This window comes from Entelurus aequoreus, linkage group LG04 (genome assembly GCF_033978785.1).
Source record: "Entelurus aequoreus isolate RoL-2023_Sb linkage group LG04, RoL_Eaeq_v1.1, whole genome shotgun sequence".
NCBI lineage: Eukaryota > Metazoa > Chordata > Actinopteri > Syngnathiformes > Syngnathidae > Entelurus > Entelurus aequoreus.
The window spans coordinates 79,456,103-79,473,390 of record NC_084734.1 but is presented as its reverse complement, the minus strand read 5'-3'; the positions used below and the strand labels follow the sequence as shown (position 1 = coordinate 79,473,390).

The following is a 17,288-nucleotide window of genomic DNA, read 5'->3' as shown; positions in this document are numbered from 1 at the left end:
TTCCTCTTTGGTTCGGAGGACACGACGTCCACAGTTTCCAAAAACAATTTGAAATGTGGACTCGTCAGACCACAGAACACTTTTACACTTTGCATCAGTTAATCTAAGATGAGCTCGGGCCCAGCTAAGCCGACGCCATTTCCGGGTGTTGTTGATAAATGGCTTTCGCTTTGCATAGTAGAGTTTTAGCTTGCACTTACAGATGTAGCGACAAACTGTAGTTACTGACAGTGGTTTTCTGAAGTGTTCCTGAGCCCATGTGGTGATATCCTTTACACACTGATGTTGCTTTTTGATGCAGTACCACCTGAGGGATCCAAGGTCACGGGCATTCAATGATACGTGCAGTGATTTCTCCAGATTCTCTGAACCCTTTGATGATATTACGGACCGTAGATTGTGAAATCCCTAAATTCCTTGCAATATTTCGTTGAGAAATGTTGTTCTTAAACTGTAGGACAATATGCTCACGCATTTGTTGACAAAGTGGTGACCCTCGCCCCATCCTTGTTTGTGAATGACTGAGCATTTCATGGAAGCTGCTTTTATACCCAATCCTGGCACCCGCCTGTTGTCAAGACGTGGACTTTGGCGGCGCAAATTACTGCGCGCATTGCTTTACCGAGATGCAAAACAACTGGCTTGAAGGTAGAGACATGTTTTATTCTTAACTCCAAAAAGAACAAAACGAAAGGCGCGCACAAGGCGGAGATACAAACTTGACTATGAAACAAAAACGAGCACAAAGGCAAAACTATGGACGTGAAACAAATAAACACTTACTGTGACAAGAGCAGACCAGAAACTTACGTGGCATGGCATGAAGCATAAACTACGGAATAAGCAGGGCATGATAATGACAATGTCGCCAGGACGACCAACAGAAAATGACTGGCTTAAATACTAGTGACATGATTGGCAACAGGTGCGTGAGTCCAAACAAATGACAGGTGAAACTTATAAGTAACCATGATGACCAAACAAGGGAGCGTAAACATGAACTAAAAGAGTCTTAAACAACCAGAAAATAACAAAACATAATCCAAACCACAGAACACGACACCTGTTCCCAATTAGCCTGTTCACCTGTGGGATGTTCCAAATAAGTGTTTGATGAGCATTCCTCAACGTTCTCAGTCTTTTTTGCCACTCGTGCCAGCTTTTCTGAAGCATGTTGCAGGCATCAAATTCCAAATGAGCTAATATTTGCAATAAATAACAAAAGTTTTCCAGTTCCAACGTTAAATATCTTGTCTTTGCAGTCTATTCAATTGAATATAGGTTGAAAAGGATTTTAAAATCATTGCATTCTGTTTTTATTTACGATTTACACAACGTGCCGACTTCACTGGTTTTGGGTTTTGTAATTTCTTCTAAAATTTGGTTGGTGCGGTTTAAATAACGGTATAACTGTACAGCCCGTAAATTACGGTGCATGTTGTGTAGACCACAAGGAAGTGTTTTACATAAAAAATCATACAAACCCCGTTTCCATATGAGTTGGGAAATTGTGTTAGATGTAAATATAAACGGAATACAATGATTTGCAAATCATTTTCAACCCATATTCAGTTGAAAATGCTACAAAGACAACATATTTGATGTTCAAACTGATAAACATTTTTTTTTTTTGCAATTAATCATTAACTTTAGAATTTGATGCCAGCAACACGTGACAAAGAAGTTGGGAAAGGTGGCAATAAATACTGATAAAGTTGAGGAATGCTCATCAAACACTTATTTGGAACATCCCACAGGTGTGCAGGCTAATTGGGAACAGGTGGGTGCCATGATTGGGTATAAAAACAGCTTCCCAAGAAAGGATGGGGCGAGGTACACCCCTTTGTCCACAACTGCGTGAGCAAATAGTCAAACAGTTTAAGAACAACGTTTCTCAAAGTGCAATTGCAAGAAATTTAGGGATTTCAACATCTACGGTCCATAATATCATCAAAAGGTTCAGAGAATCTGGAGAAATCCCTGCACGTAAGCGGCATGGCCGGAAACCAACATTGAAGGACCGTGACCTTCGATCCCTCAGACGGCACTGTATCAAAAACCGACATCAATCTCTAAAGGATATCACCACATGGGCTAAGGAACACTTCAGAAAACCACTGTCACTAAATACAGTTGGTCGCTACATCTGTAAGTGCAAGTTAAAGCTCTACTATGCAAAGCGAAAGCCATTTATCAACAACACCCAGAAACGCCGCCGGCTTCTCTGGGCCCGAGATCATCTAAGATGGACTCATGCAAAGTGGAAAAGTGTTCTGTGGTCTGACGAGTCCACATTTCAAATTGTTTTTGGAAATATTCGACATCGTGTCATCCGGACCAAAAGGGAAGCGAACCATCCAGACTGTTATCGACGCAAAGTTGAAAAGCCAGCATCTGTGATGGTATGGGGGTGCATTAGTGCCCAAGGCATGGGTAACTTGCACATCTGTGAAGGCACCATTAATGCTGAAAGGTACATACAGGTTTTGGAACAACAAAAGCGCCGTCTTTTTCATGGACGCCCCTGCTTATTTCAGCAAGACAATGCCAAGCCACATTCAACAGCGTGGCTTCGTAAAAAAAAGAGTGCGGGTACTTTCCTGGCCCGCCTGCAGTCCAGACCTGTCTCCCATCGAAAATGTGTGGCGCATTATGAAGCCTAAAATACGACAGTGGAGACCCCGGACTGTTGAACGACTGAAGCTCTACATAAAACAAGAATGGGAAAGAATTCCACTTTCAAAGCTTGAACAATTACTTTCTTCAGTTCCCAATCGTTTATTGAGTGTTGTTAAAAGAAAAGGTGATGTAACACAGTGGTCAACATGCCCTTTCCCAACTACTTTGGCACGTGTTGCAGCCATGAAATTCTAAGTTAATTATTATTTGCAAAAAAAAAAACATCAAATATCTTGTCTTTGTAGTGCATTCAATTGAATATGGGTTGAAAATGATTTGCAAATCATTGTATTCCGTTTATATTTACATCTAACACAATTTCCCAACTCACATGGAAACGGGGTTTGTAATATAATCTCTTCAAATTAAAGGTCTCCACTTCAGTGACATCTGGATAGTTTCATTTTATATCCATTGTGGTGTGATGTATAAAGGCAAAATCATAAAAACTTTGTCATATTAAATACTCCTTGACCTAACTAGAAGACATTCAGACAAAAAACAAAACAAAACGATACGTTCTGCTTTTAAGTAATTCGATGATTCAAACCAAATTCAAATGTGATGTAACGGCCCATCATAAAAGCATTATGACTAATGTACGTGTAGGTAGACTCCAAGAGCAATTTTTTCCCACTGCAATTTGTTTTAGGAGGTGTGACCCATATAAGGCAGGATAAGAATAAACAAGATGACTCATACAGATCAACCCGTAAGCACCTGCCCTCGAATAACTCCTTCTCCCTTTCTGCTCCGAGCAGGATTTGTGATGATCCGACCAGATTGAGATTTTCGCTCTGCTGCTCTCCAACTGCTAAAAAAAAAGTTTTAATAAAATAACGTGAAGGAACCTAAAAAAGACCCAAGCAGATTCAAACATTCAGGGTAAATTGTCGTAGCCGGAGACAGGGCCGGCCCGTGGCATAGGCCGTGTAGGCAAATGCTGAGGGCGCCGTCCATCAGGGGGCGCCACGCCAGTGCCACAAATGTTGGAGGAAAAAAAAAAAAAGAAAAAAAAGTTGGTACTATTATTTCTAAATACAAAAAATAATCCCACGTTAATTAAAATGCAAAGTAAAGCCTATTTAATAGAAATATTATTTGTTACAACATTACGCCCCCCCTCCCCCCGCACGGTGCGCCCCCTCCCTTCCCGTATCATGACTTTTTTTGGACGTCACCACATCAAAAAATTAACACAAGATGTCAAAATGGCCAAAACTGTCAGGTGCCCAGGGAACAGAAAAGAAGAGGAGGAGAAACGAGAAAAAGACAGAGGTAGCAGGTAGGTAACGTTAGCCTACATGAAATTATTTGTCTGTTACAGAATGTGATAGTAACCTCTGGCTTTTTAGCATTAAGCTAATGTTACATGATTCGGCAATTGCTAATCAATAAATAGCTAGTTCTGTTTTAACGTCGGGTTAATATTGTGGAGGGGGCTAAATTGTTATGGAAAATAATAATGTAACGTTAGGTAATTACAGTACTCCCACCTTACATTCCACCATGTCAGGGACATTTGTATTAGATCTTTTAAGCAGGTGTTTTTTGTTTACATTGTTATTGCCTTCTGGTTAGCTAATGTTTGCCCTGCAGGTAATAGTCACTTTTCCACCCCTTTATATATTAGGTATAGTTGTAAGCCTAGTTGTTAAAGTGCACATCATTAATGTTAATAAAGCAATATCACATGAGAGGGAATGCTGTTTTTTAATTTGAGCACTGCTGTGATTCGGTTAAAGATAATCATAACATAACATTCTCATATAATATGTTAATTTGCTTTCTTTAAGTAAAAAAAAGGTCAAAGACAAAGCTATTCGGTTTTTTGTGAGTATATATAAACACTTCACTGCCGATGTGGGGGGGCGCCACCTAAAATCTTGCCTAGGGCGCCAGATTGGTTAGGGCCAGGCCTGGCCGGAGACATATATTCTGGAAGATAATTCGAGCTACGCTGTGATGGTTCATGAAAATTGTCGGTTTTAATGATACTCAGTAAGTGCAGTTTTGCCTTCTGTGAAAAAAAAAAACAACATTATTAAAGGATCCGATGTAAGCACATTGGCACAATCGCACCGCAGCATCTCCTTCGCTGCAGCACTACTTTGCATGAATTACAGTAAAATACAGAGTTATGCACACGGGCCCCAAGCTGTTAGGCCCCTTCTCAAAGGTTTCGGCAGGGAGAGCGAAGACAGACAGGGAGAGATAGCGGGAGAGAAGGCGATGGAAGGAGCGGATGACGGAGGTATAGCGAGTATGGCCCCAGGCGCAGACTTGCTCTCGCTGTGAGAATATTTCTTCTTAAACTCATTCAAGTGGAAATGATCGAGACTCATAAAAGACGAGGAGATCAAAAACAAGAATGTGTGAAACTTTCTATTCTTCGGTTTTAACAGTTTTAATTTGGTACATGGCACAATCAGCATGTATGCATCTGGTATACATAAATAAATAATAAATATTTTTATACATAATTATACATATAGAGCTCTTACAGAGACACCTGGAGTGTTCTCGGCTGGGGGTGTTTGTATTGGTAATATTTGTGTTGATGCTTTTATGTTTGCTTCTGTGAGTAGGGAGTGACGTCTCAATGGAAAGCCCTATATGTATATGTATGTATGCCCATATTTATATATATATATATATATACACTACCGTTCAAAAGTTTGGGGTCACATTGAAATGTCCTTATTTTTGAAGGAAAAGCACTGTACTTTTCAATGAAGATAACTTTAAACTAGTCTTAACTTTAAAGAAGTACACTCTATACCAGGGGTCACCAACCTTTTTGAAACCAAAAGCTACTTCTTGGGTACTGATTAATGTGAAGGGCTACCAGTTTGATACACACTTAAATAAATTGCCAGAAATAGCCAATTTGCTCAATTCAACCTTTAACTCTGTTATTATTAATAATTAATGATATTTACACTTAATTGAACGGTTTAAAAGAGGAGAAAACACGAAAAAAATGACAATTAAATTTTGAAACATAGTTTATCTTCAATTTCGACTCTTTAAAATTCAAAATTCAACCGAAAAAAAAAGAGAAAAACTAGCTAATTCAATCTTTTTGAAAAAAAATTAAAAAATGAATTTATGGAACATCATTAGTAATTTTTCCTGATTAAGATTAATTTTAGAATTTTGATGACATGTTTTGAATAAGTTCAAATCCAATCTACACTTTGTTAGAATATATAACAAATTGGACCAAGCTATATTTCTAACAAAAATTATTTCTTCTAGATTTTCCAGAACAAAAATTTTAAAAGAAATTCAAAAGACTTTGAAATAAGATTCAAATTTGATTCTACAGATTTTCTAGAATAATTTTTTTGAATTTTAATCATAATAAGTTTGAAGAAATATTTCACAAATATTCTTCGTCGAAAAAACAGAAGCTAAAATGAAGAATTAAATTAAAATGTATTTATTATTCTTTACAATAAAAAAAATGCATTTACTTGAACATTGATTTAAATTGTCAGGAAAGAAGAGGAAGGAATTTAAGGTTAAAAAGGTATATGTGTTTAAAAATCCTAAAATCATTTTTAAGGTTGTATTTTTTCTCTAAAATTGTCTTTCTGAAAGTTATAAGAAGCAAAGTAAAAAAATTAATGAATTTATTTAAACAAGTCAAGACCAAGTCTTTAAAATATTTTCTTGGATTTTCAAATTCTATTTGAGTTTTGTCTCTCTTAGAATTAAAAATGTCGGGCAAAGCGAGACCAGCTTGCTAGTAAATAAATACTATTTAAAAAATAGAGGCAGCTCACTGCTAAGTGCTGCTATTTGAGCTATTTTTAGAACAGGCCAGCGGGCTACTGATCTGGTCCTTACGGGCTACCTGGTGCCCGCGGGCACCACGTTGGTGACCCCTGCTCTATACATTGCTAATGTGGTAAATGACTATTCTAGCTGCAAATGTCTGCTTTTTTGTGCAATATCTACATAGGTGTATAGAGGCCCATTTCCAGCAACTATCACTCCAGTGTTCTAATGGTACGATGTGTTTGCTCATTGGCTCAGAAGGCTAATTGATGATTAGAAAACCCTTGTGCAATCATGTTCACACATCTGAAAACAGTTTAGCTCGTTACAGAAGCTACAAAACTGACCTTCCTTTGAGCAGATTGAGTTTCTGGAGCATCACATTTGTGGGGTCAATTAAACGCTCAAAATGGCCAGAAAAAGGGAACTTTCATCTGAAACTCGACAGTCTATTCTTGTTCTTAGAAATGAAGGCTATTCCACAAAATTGTTTGGGTGACCCCAACCTTTTGAACGGTAGCGTATATTGAAAGAAATACAAGTGTGCACTGATGTAGGTTAATTCAGTGCAAACAGGCCACTGTTTGCTGCTGTCGAAGAGGAAGCCTTACAAAGTCCACACACCAGTTAGTTCAGGTTTGTTTCTTTAAGCTATCATTTTTTTTTTTCTCTTACATGTAAAATAATATTTATTTCGTCATCTTTAAGCAAAATTAGACATATAGAACTTTGAAAAGTAACAAAAGTGCTATTTCGCGAAGACGGACACCAAGAGACGCAGCAGAAAAAACACGACTGGCGGCCAACCCAAAAAAATCAACAACATGGAAAAAAGTATCCTGCCTTAACTGCCCTCCCCCCACCCCCCGTCCCCCTTCAAAAGACCACATTGAACATCCTACTAAAAATTAAAAGAAAATTAAAAAAAATAGTGCACACACATACGCACGAAGCCGAGTCCACTCGCTCACTTTCTAGCAGAATGCTCCAAGCAGGATGTGTAGTGCACACTTCCTGGCGGAGATAAGATCAGATAGCTTAACAGATAAAGACTGGCTGTAAAAGATGCACTTTTTTTTTCTCTTAACAATAACAATCACAGCAACGTTTGTCTCAAAGCCAGAACCCCCGCCAGACAAACCATTCTGCACATAATACCCCCCCGAAAAAACACAATTCATTTTGCAACAGAAGCAGAACATATCAACTAAAAAAAAAAAATTGCCCAAAATGGCTTTGAGAATGTCTACATCTGCATATCCCTTAAGTTCCCCACGTTCTGGATTCAGTCTTTCTATCAAACTCCTCTCAGAAAAAGTCTCTCGGAATAAAAATAAGGACACACACAAAAAAACCAAAACAAGCTTTGTAAGGCATCGAAATGAAAAGGAAAGAAGCAATCCAAAACCATGACGTGAATATCAACATAGAGGCCATTGTTCTAGATGTGTCTCCCGCCAGAGAAGGAGGGTTGGGAAATTAAAAAGCACTTGTTTTTGTTTTTTTTGTAATGAATTCCAGAAAAAAAAAAAGGTCTATCTTCTTAGTCCGCTTAAAAAGGCTTTTAAAATGATGATGTTTGTTTTTGTTGCTTTTTTTTTTTTTTTTTTTATAATAAAAAAAAGGACACAACACAAAGAGCCCCTCCTCCCCCCCCCCCAGATGAGGAGAAAGGGAAGCAGTTTGATTTTGGCAGCTCCGCACAACTTGACATCCGTAGAAATCCCTCCGTGACGCCCCTCGTCGTAAACGTCTCGTTAAATCTGCTCACGCTTTTTTAATCCGACTTCTGCCCTCTTCTCCCCCTTCCTCCCGTCTCTGTGGTATTTATAAAACACAATCCTCCGCTCCGTTTTTGTTCCGTCGCTGCGCCGCCCGTCCCATCCCCCCCTGACCTCCTTAAAGCTATACGCGGGTGGTCGAGTGGGAGTGCGGCAGGCCGGTGGAGTTGAAGCCTGTTGTGAAGGTGTTGTAAGGGTGCAGGTTGGGAATGCCCACCAGGGAGTTTGGGATCATGGTGATGGTGTTGGGCGTCATTAGTGGAATGTCGTCTGGAGAGCGCCGCAGGGTGAGCGTGTAGTCGGGCAGCGAGGCCAGTCGCAGCGCCCCCTCGTTGCTGTTCCCCGCCTCGCACTCGTGGTGCGTCTGGTTCATCTGCAGGGACATGATCTCCTCCTCGGGTGCGTGGTGCCCGATGTCGTTTGAGGTGGTCTGGCGCTGCGGGCTGGGCTGCCCGTGGTTCGACTCCTGCCGCCGCTTGTCCTTGCGGTAGTAGAGGGCGGCGAACGCCAGAACGTTGAGGAAGAGCAGCGAGGCTCCCACCGCGATGGTGACGCTGAGCTCGGTGGAGTAATCCCGCGGGTTCTCCACCACGAGAGGCCCCGACTCCTTGTCGTCGCTCCAAGAGTCTTTGTCTTCGCTGTTGTAGGCCGGCGACATCGGGGGCCGCTTGGTGTTAAAGGGCCAGGTGGTCTTACTGTTGGGCCTCTTCGTGGACAGGGAGTTCTGCGTGGTCTCCGGCGGGGGCACTTTGGTGGTCGTGGAGGTGTAGTGGAACATGTCGTGAAGGTTGTAGAGGTGTGGCACTAGGTGTTTCCAGAAGGCCACTTTGGTGGCTCGGTAGTGGTCGCGCACCCGCGGCTTGAGGCCAATGTGCAGGTACAGCTGGTCCTGGGGGTTGTACTTGGACCAGGCCACCTCCTCGAAACGGTTGGCCTTCGTGTGGATGAACTTTGTATCCTGGGGGACCGGTTTGTTGGGATCGCTGCAGAGAAAACACAGAGTAGAGAGTTTTTTTTTAGAAAATAGTCTGGCTCAGGGTTTCTTAAACTTTTGGACCTCAAGGCCAAACGTTTCCACTACCGTATATTTCGGAGTATAAGGCGCTCCGGAGTATAAGTCGCACCGGCCGAAAATGCATAATAAAGAAGGAAAAAAACATATATAAGTCGCATTTTTTGGGGGAAATTTATTTGATAAAACCCAACACCAAGAATAGACATTTGAAAGGCAATTTAAAATAAATAAAGAATAGTGAACAACAGGCTGAATAAGTGTATGTTATATGAGGCATAAATAACCAACTGAGAATGTGCCTGGTATGTTAAAGGCCTACTGAAACCCACTACTACCGACCACGCAGTCTGATAGTTTATATATCAATGATGAAATCTTAACATTGCAACACATGCCAATACGGCCGGGTTAACTTATAAAGTGCAATTATAAATTTCCCGCGAAACTTCTGGTTGAAAACGTCTATGTATGATGACGTATGCGCGTGACGTCAATGGTTGAAACGGAAGTATTCGGACACCATTGAATCCAATACAAAAAGCTCTGTTTTCATTGCAAAATTCCACAGTATTCTGGACATCTGTGTTGGTGAATCTTTTGCAATTTGTTTAATGAACAATGAAGACTGCAAAGAAGAAAGCTGTAGGTGGGATCGGTGTATTAGCGGCTGGCTGCAGCAACACAACCAGGAGGACTTTGACTTGGATAGCAGACACGCTATCTGACGCTAGCCGCCGACCGCATCGATGATCGGGTGAAGTCCTTCGTCGCTCCGTCGATCGCTGGAACGCAGGTGAGCACGGGTGTTGATGAGCAGATGAGGGCTGGCTGGCGTAGGTGGATAGCTAATGTTTTTAGGATAGCTCTGTGAGGTCCCGTAGCTAAGTTAGCTTCAATGGCGTTGTTAGCAACAGCATTGTTAAGCTTCGCCAGGCTGGAAAGCATTAACCGTGTAGTTACAGGTCCATGGTTTAATAGTATTGTTGATTTTCGGTCTATCCTTCCAGTCAGGGGTTTATTTCTTTTGTTTCTATCTGCAGATAAGCCCGATGCTATCACGTTAGCTCCGTAGCTAAAGTGCTTCGCCGATGTATGTCATGGAGATAAAAGTCACTGTGAATGTCCATTTCGCGTTCTCGACTCTCATTTTCAAGAGGATATAGTATCCGAGGTGGTTTAAAATACAAATCCGTGATCCACAATAGAAAAAGGAGAAAGTGTGGAATCCAATGAGCCAGCTTGTACCTAATTTATGGTCAGAGCGAAAAAAGATGCGTCCTGCACTGCACTCTAGTCCTTCACTCTCACGTTCCTCATCCACAAATCTTTCATCCTCGCTCAAATTAATGGGGTAATCGTCACTTTCTCAGTCCGAATCACTCTCGCTGCTGGTGTAAACAATGGGGTAATGTGAGGAGCCCTTCAACCTGTGACGTCACGCTACTTCCGGTACAGGCAAGGCTTTTTTTTATCAGCGACCAAAAGTTGCAAACATTATCGTCGATGTTCTCTACTAAATCCTTTCAACAAAAATATGGCAATATCGCAAAATGATCAAGTATGACACATAGAATGGATCTGCTATCCCCGTTTAAAAAAAATAAATCATTTCAGTAGGCCTTTAACGTAACATATTATGGTAAGAGTCATTCAAATAACTATAACATATAGAACATGCTATACGTTTACCAAACAATCTGTCACTCCTAATCGCTAAATCCCATGAAATCTTATACGTCTAGTCTCTTACGTGAATGCGCTAAATAATATTATTTGATATTTTACGGTAATGTGTTAGTAATTTCACACATAAGTCGCTCCTGAGTATAAGTCGCACCCCCGGCCAAACTATGAAAAAAACTGTGACTTATAGTCCGAAAAATACGGTATATGGCCACCCATCCAAATGATGAGAATCAGGTGTCCTAATCACTTGGCCCGGTGTATAAAATCAAGCACTTAGGCATGGAGCCTGTTTCTACTAACAGTTGTGAAAGAATGGACCGCTCTCAGTGATTTCCAGCGTGGAACTGTCATAGAATGCGACCTGTGCAACAAATCCAGTCGTGAAATTTCCTCGCTCCTAAATAGTCCAAAGTCAACTTTATTATAAGAAAAGTGAAGAGTTTGGGAACAACAGCAACTCAGCCACCAAGTGGTAGGCCACGTAAACTGACAGAGAGGGGTCAGCGGATGCTGAAGCGCATAGTGCAAAGACCTTCTGCACAGTCAGTTGCTACAGAGCTCCAAACTTCATGTGACCTTCCAATTAGCCCACGTACAGTACGCAGAGAGCTTCATGGAATGGGTTTCCATGGCTGATCAACAGTATCTAAGCCAGGGGTCACCAACCTTTTTGAAACCAATAGCTACTTTTTGGGTACTGATTAATGCGAAGGGCTACCAGTTTGATACACACTTAAATAAATTGCCAGAAATAGCCAATTTGCTCAATTTACCTTTAACTCTATGTTATTATTAATAATTAATTATATTTACACTTAATTGAACGGTTTAAAAGAGGAGAAAACACGAAAAAAATGACTATTAAATTTTGAAACATAGTTTATCTTCAATTTCGACTCTTTAAAATTCAAAATTCAACCGAAAAAAAGAAGAGAAAAACTGGCTAATTCGAATCTTTTTGAAAAAATAAAAAAAATAATTTAAGGAACATCATTAGTAATTTTTCCTGATTAAGATTAATTTTAGAATTTTGATGACATGTTTTAAATAGGTTAAAATCCAATCTTCACTTTGTTAGAATATATAACAAATTGGACCAAGCGATGAGGTGGCGACTTGTCCAGGGTATACCCCGCCTTCCGCCCGATTGTAGCTGAGATAGGCTCCAGCGCCCCCGCGACCCCAAAGGGAATAAGCGGTAGAAAATGGATGGATGGATGGATGGACCAAGCTATATTTCTAACAAACACAAATCATTATTTCTTCTAGATTTTCCAGAACAAAAATTTTAAAAGAAATTCAAAAGACTTTGAAATAAGATTTACATTTGATTCTACAGATTTTCTAGATTTGGAAGAATAATTTTTTTGAATTTTAATCATAATAAGTTTGAAGAAATATTTCCCAAATATTCTTCGTCAAAAAAACAGAAGCTAAAATGAAGAATTAAATTAAAATGTATATATTATTCTTTACAATAAAAAAAATAAATTTACTTGAACATTGATTTAAATTGTCAGGAAAGAAGAGGAAGGAATTTAAAAGGTAAAAAGGTGTATGTGTTTAAAAATTCTAAAATCATTTTTAAAGTTGTATTTTTTCTCTAAAATTGTCTTTCTGAAAGTTATAAGAAGCGAAGTAAAAAAATGTATGAATTCATTTAAACAAGTGTAGACCAAGTCTTTAAAATATTTTCTTGGGTTTTCAAATTCTATTTGAGTTTTGTCTCTCTTAGAATGAAAAATGTCGAGCAAAGCGAGACCAGCTTGCTAGTAAATAAATAAAATGTAAAAAATAGCGGCAGCTCACTGGTAAGTGCTGCTATTTGAGCTATTTATTATTATTATTTTTTCTTTTGTATATTGTGTTTCATCTGCTAAAGGCTCAAGCTAGTACTCTTTGCAGATGACACAACCATTTTGTTCTCGGGGGAAAAACCTACAACAGTTACTGATCGAGGCCTCTATCGAAATTGGAAAAATGAAAGAGTGATTTGATAACAATAAAGTATCACTCAACTTAAAAAAGAACACCATTTATGGTTATTGAAAATAAAATGATTGTTACTGAACTTAAACTGACAAAATTATAAGAACACCACAAAAATCTAAACTTTCTTTCACGATCATAAACTGTGCTAGAAGCGACAACTGACATGATGGCTAAATCAATATCAGTCTTGAGAAAATCAAAGCGCTTGCTAAATGAAAAAGGACTTTTCATTATGTAGTGCAGTCTTTTCTTGCCATATATGAGCTACTGTGAAGAGATCGGGGGTAATACTTATAAAAGCAATCTTAATGCACTTACTATCATCCAAAAATAAGCTAGGAGTTATTAATAATGCAGGGTATTTGGAAGACACAAACACTGTTTCTCAAATATAAAATAATGACATTTGAACACCGAATAAGATTCAAAACCTTAAAAATAATATTTAAGGTAAAAAATAATTTGCTTCCAATTAATATCCTCAATATGTTCACAAATGGAGACTGTAAATACAAATGAACTTTGGAAAACGCCTGTGTTGATTGGTTTTAGTTTATTTTGAGCATGCCTACAGGTCGGGATTGAATTGATATGGTACCAATTCCCGGTATCTGGGAATCGATACTGGTACTCAACGGTATGGATTTTCAGTACTTTTGTATGTTCTAATTTCACATTTGAACCAATATGGTGCCAATTCCCGGTACCTGGGAATCGATACTGGTACTCAGTTACTTTTGTGTGTTTTAATAAATACAAATTGTTTTTAAAAATAAAATTTCATTTTTTTTGGAACATTTTTAAGAATGAGCTGATTATGATAACTTCTGTCCAGTTGTTATATCTTGTTTTTTTTTCAATTGTTCTTGGCCTTGAACATGGCAACATTACCCAGACACAATGTGGCTCTCATTGCTGTTGGAGCAATGGCCAAGTGCAAAAATTAGGATGTAATGATATGAAAATGTTATAATACGGTTATTGTGACCAAAATTAGCACTGTTATTGCAATCACAATATTGTTAAAAGTGTTCAAAAAGTACTTATACACACACTGAACGCCTTATATGTTTTAAAATAAATAAAATAGATACACACAATGTTAAAAATCCTCACTATTTTGCATGTTCTGTATTTCTTATGCTTCACTGACACTGTTTTAAGTTTTAGTAGGTTCTCTGTGTTAATGGCTAAACTGTTATTGTTTTGAATATTGGTTTGTACTGTAGCACATGAACATTTATTTAACTGAATAGTACGTAACAAATAAAATATGTTCTTATTAACGCATTAATGCATGTGATTATTAAAAAAAATATGGCGTTATCATAAGTGAATGAAGATTAATCACATCTGGGTTAAGGTTTAACGCGGAAGATGTGCGCATTGTTGCATGTATCTGACCAGGTCACACGCTGGAGTGAAGATGAGCAATGAGAGGCGGGCAAATTTGCTTCAAACCAGAACTGAAGACAAAACTGAGGTAATTTGTTTGTATCGCAGCGACAAACTTTCTTATCATTGGCGCACATCAAGTTTTAAAGGCCTACTGAAAGCCACTTCTACCGACCACGCAGTCTGATAGTTTATATATCAATGATGAAATCTTAACATTGCAACACATGTCAATACGGCCGGGTTAACTTATAAAGTGCAATTTTAAATTTCCCGCGAAACTTCCGGTTGAAAACATCTATGTATGATGACGTATGCGCGTGACGTCAATCTTTGAAACGGAAGTATTCGGACACCATTGAATCCAATACAAAAAGCTCTGTTTTCATAGCAACAATCCACAGTATTCTGGACATCTGTTTTGGTGAATCTTTTGCAATTTGTTTAATGAACAATGAAGACTGCAAAGAAGCTGTAGGTGGGATCGGTGTATTAGCGGCTGGCTGCAGCAACACAACCAGGAGGACTTTGACTTGGATAGCAGACGCGCTATCCGACGCTAGCCGCCGACCGCATCGATGATCGGGTGAAGTCCTTCGTCGCTCCGTCGATCGCTGGAACGCAGGTGAGCACGGGTGTTGATGAGCAGATGAGGGCTGGCGTAGGTGGATAGCTAATGTTTTTAGCATAGCTCTGTGAGGTTCCGTAGCTAAGTTAGCTTCAATGGCGTCGTTAGCAACAGCATTGTTAAGCTTCGCCAGGCTGGAAAGCATTAACCGTGTGGTTACAGGTCCAGAGTTTAATAGTATTGTTGATTTTCTGTCTATCCTTCCAGTCAGGTGTTTATTTATTTTGTTTCTATCTGCAGTTAAGCCCGATGCTATCACGTTAGCTCCGTAGCTAAAATGCTTCGCCGATGTATTGTCGTGGAGATAAAAGTCACTGAGAATGTCCATTTCGCGTTCTCGACTCTCATTTTCAAGAGGATATAGTATCCGAGGTGGTTTAAAATACAAATCCGTGATCCACAATAGAAAAAGGAGAAAGTGTGGATTCCAATGAGCCAGCTTGTACCTAAGTTACGGTCAGAGCGAAAAAAGATACGTCCTGCACTGCACTCTAGTCCTTCACTCTCACGTTCCTCATCCACGAATCTTTCATCCTCGCTCAAATTAATGGGGTAATCGTCGCTTTCTCGGTCCGAATCGCTCTCGCTGCTGGTGTAAACAATGGGGAAATGTGAGGAGCCCTTCAACCTGCAACGTCACGCTACTTCCGGTACAGGCAAGGCTTTTTTTTATCAGCGACCAAAAGTTGCGAACTTTACCGTCGATGTTCTCTACTAACTCCTTTCAGCAAAAATATGGCAATATCGCGAAATGATCAAGTATGACACATAGAATGGATCTGCTATCCCCGTTTATATAAAAACATTTCATTTCAGTAGGCCTTTAAGTACCATTTTGAAGCAAAACACCTACTTGAGAATCCCTCTAGCAAGAATGCTATACAGCACAGGACAAAAAATGACGCTGGCAGAGTTTACCTGCGACAATGTTGTCAACAAAAGTACCGCAGATAAGTTAAACAATGCCTTTGCTGAATTGACAGCCACGGTATGTAAACCACTTAACATCAAGTGCCGCGAGAGGATGCCATTCATATCACCACAGCTGATCTGTCATACAATACCTTGGAGAGGCACAATCACAGCAAGGGTAAACCAATTGTATTACACAAACCAGAGCATCAAGTTGCAACTACTGGCTGAATGGGAATTTATTTTGCTTACTGACGACAATTGGACGCCTGTAAGTAATCACAACAAGCTGGGGTCGCGTTGTGCCAAAAAATATATATCAGCACGGTCACCTGAAAAGGTAAATAAGCTTGTTTGTTTTAACTGTTTAAACGAAAGAAGTGAAGTGAATTATATTTATGTAGCACTTTTCTCTAGAAGAGTAATAGCAGATGTGCACTATGTTAAGTTGCTTACTACACAATCTATTAGTACCTGTACATTGTTTGCAATATTATTGCAAAATGTGCACATAATTCAAGTTTTGGGCAAATCAATAACTTGCAGTTCAGTAAAACATCCAAAAAACGACTACAACATTGCATTTGTATCCAAGTATTTGTATTTTCTTAAGAATATATTTTTCATGTAAGCAAATAATACATGATTATTCGCAATTCAAGAGCGTGATTAATCTCATAAAAAAAATTATCACTTGACAGCCCTAATTGTTCCGTATTATTTCTAGCAGGCGTTTCACTCTTTGGTTGTCGTACTCTTTTCAGTGGTCATTGAACACACCGTAAAATCACCTCCGTCTTGTATTTTTCAAATCGATCATTCTGTGCTATGACAGCACAGCTCTTAGTTTCAATGTGCACAATTGAATAACTTATTTGTTCAAACAGCAAAGTGTTAAAACGTGTTTACATTGAGGTATGTCGTTTCTTAAAGGGGAAATACGTTTAAAGTTTTCATGTAAACAGTCAAGCTAGCATTAACGCTAGCGAGCTAGCCCCAGCCAGTCCGTAAGTTTATCAATGTGCAGTTTTCAATCAGGTTTTTTTCCGATCGTTTTGATTTAAAACACTGATACTAAGCATCGAAAATTGTAACATTACCATGGTTACCATTGGTTAACATTACCATTGAAAATTGTAACATTACCTTGGTTACTGCTTGCTTCCCTGCCAAGCATGTGACGTTATGTGCAACAAATGTATCGACGTATGGCACCGTTTTATTTTATGTGGATTGGTACCGAGTAGTACCGACAGACTTTGGTTGGTACCTAAAAAAAGTTTGGCACCCATGCCTCCATTATTAGAGTACATCTCATGTTTAAAATGTCTAAAAAAACAGTTTGAGTAAAGGGGCATTGCTTATTTATTAATCGTGGTTAAGAGGGGAGGAGTATATTTACAGCTAGAATTCA

General features: G+C 39.2%; 1 protein-coding gene across 3 annotated transcripts in view; it reads right to left on the bottom strand.

The window, feature by feature from the left end:
* Positions 1-8,125: 8,125 nt before the first annotated feature.
* LOC133649045 (neuroligin-3) overlaps positions 8,126-17,288 on the bottom strand; it is a 647,322-nt gene continuing 638,159 nt past the window's right edge. The window contains exon 8 of one of the 3 annotated variants that reach the window (XM_062045739.1): positions 8,126-9,229. In XM_062045739.1, coding sequence (XP_061901723.1) covers positions 8,371-9,229 — 859 coding nt within the window. In that variant the 3' untranslated portion in view covers positions 8,126-8,370. The remainder of the gene's footprint in view (positions 9,230-17,288) is intronic. The other 2 variants (XM_062045741.1, XM_062045740.1) reach the window with 2 other exon arrangements.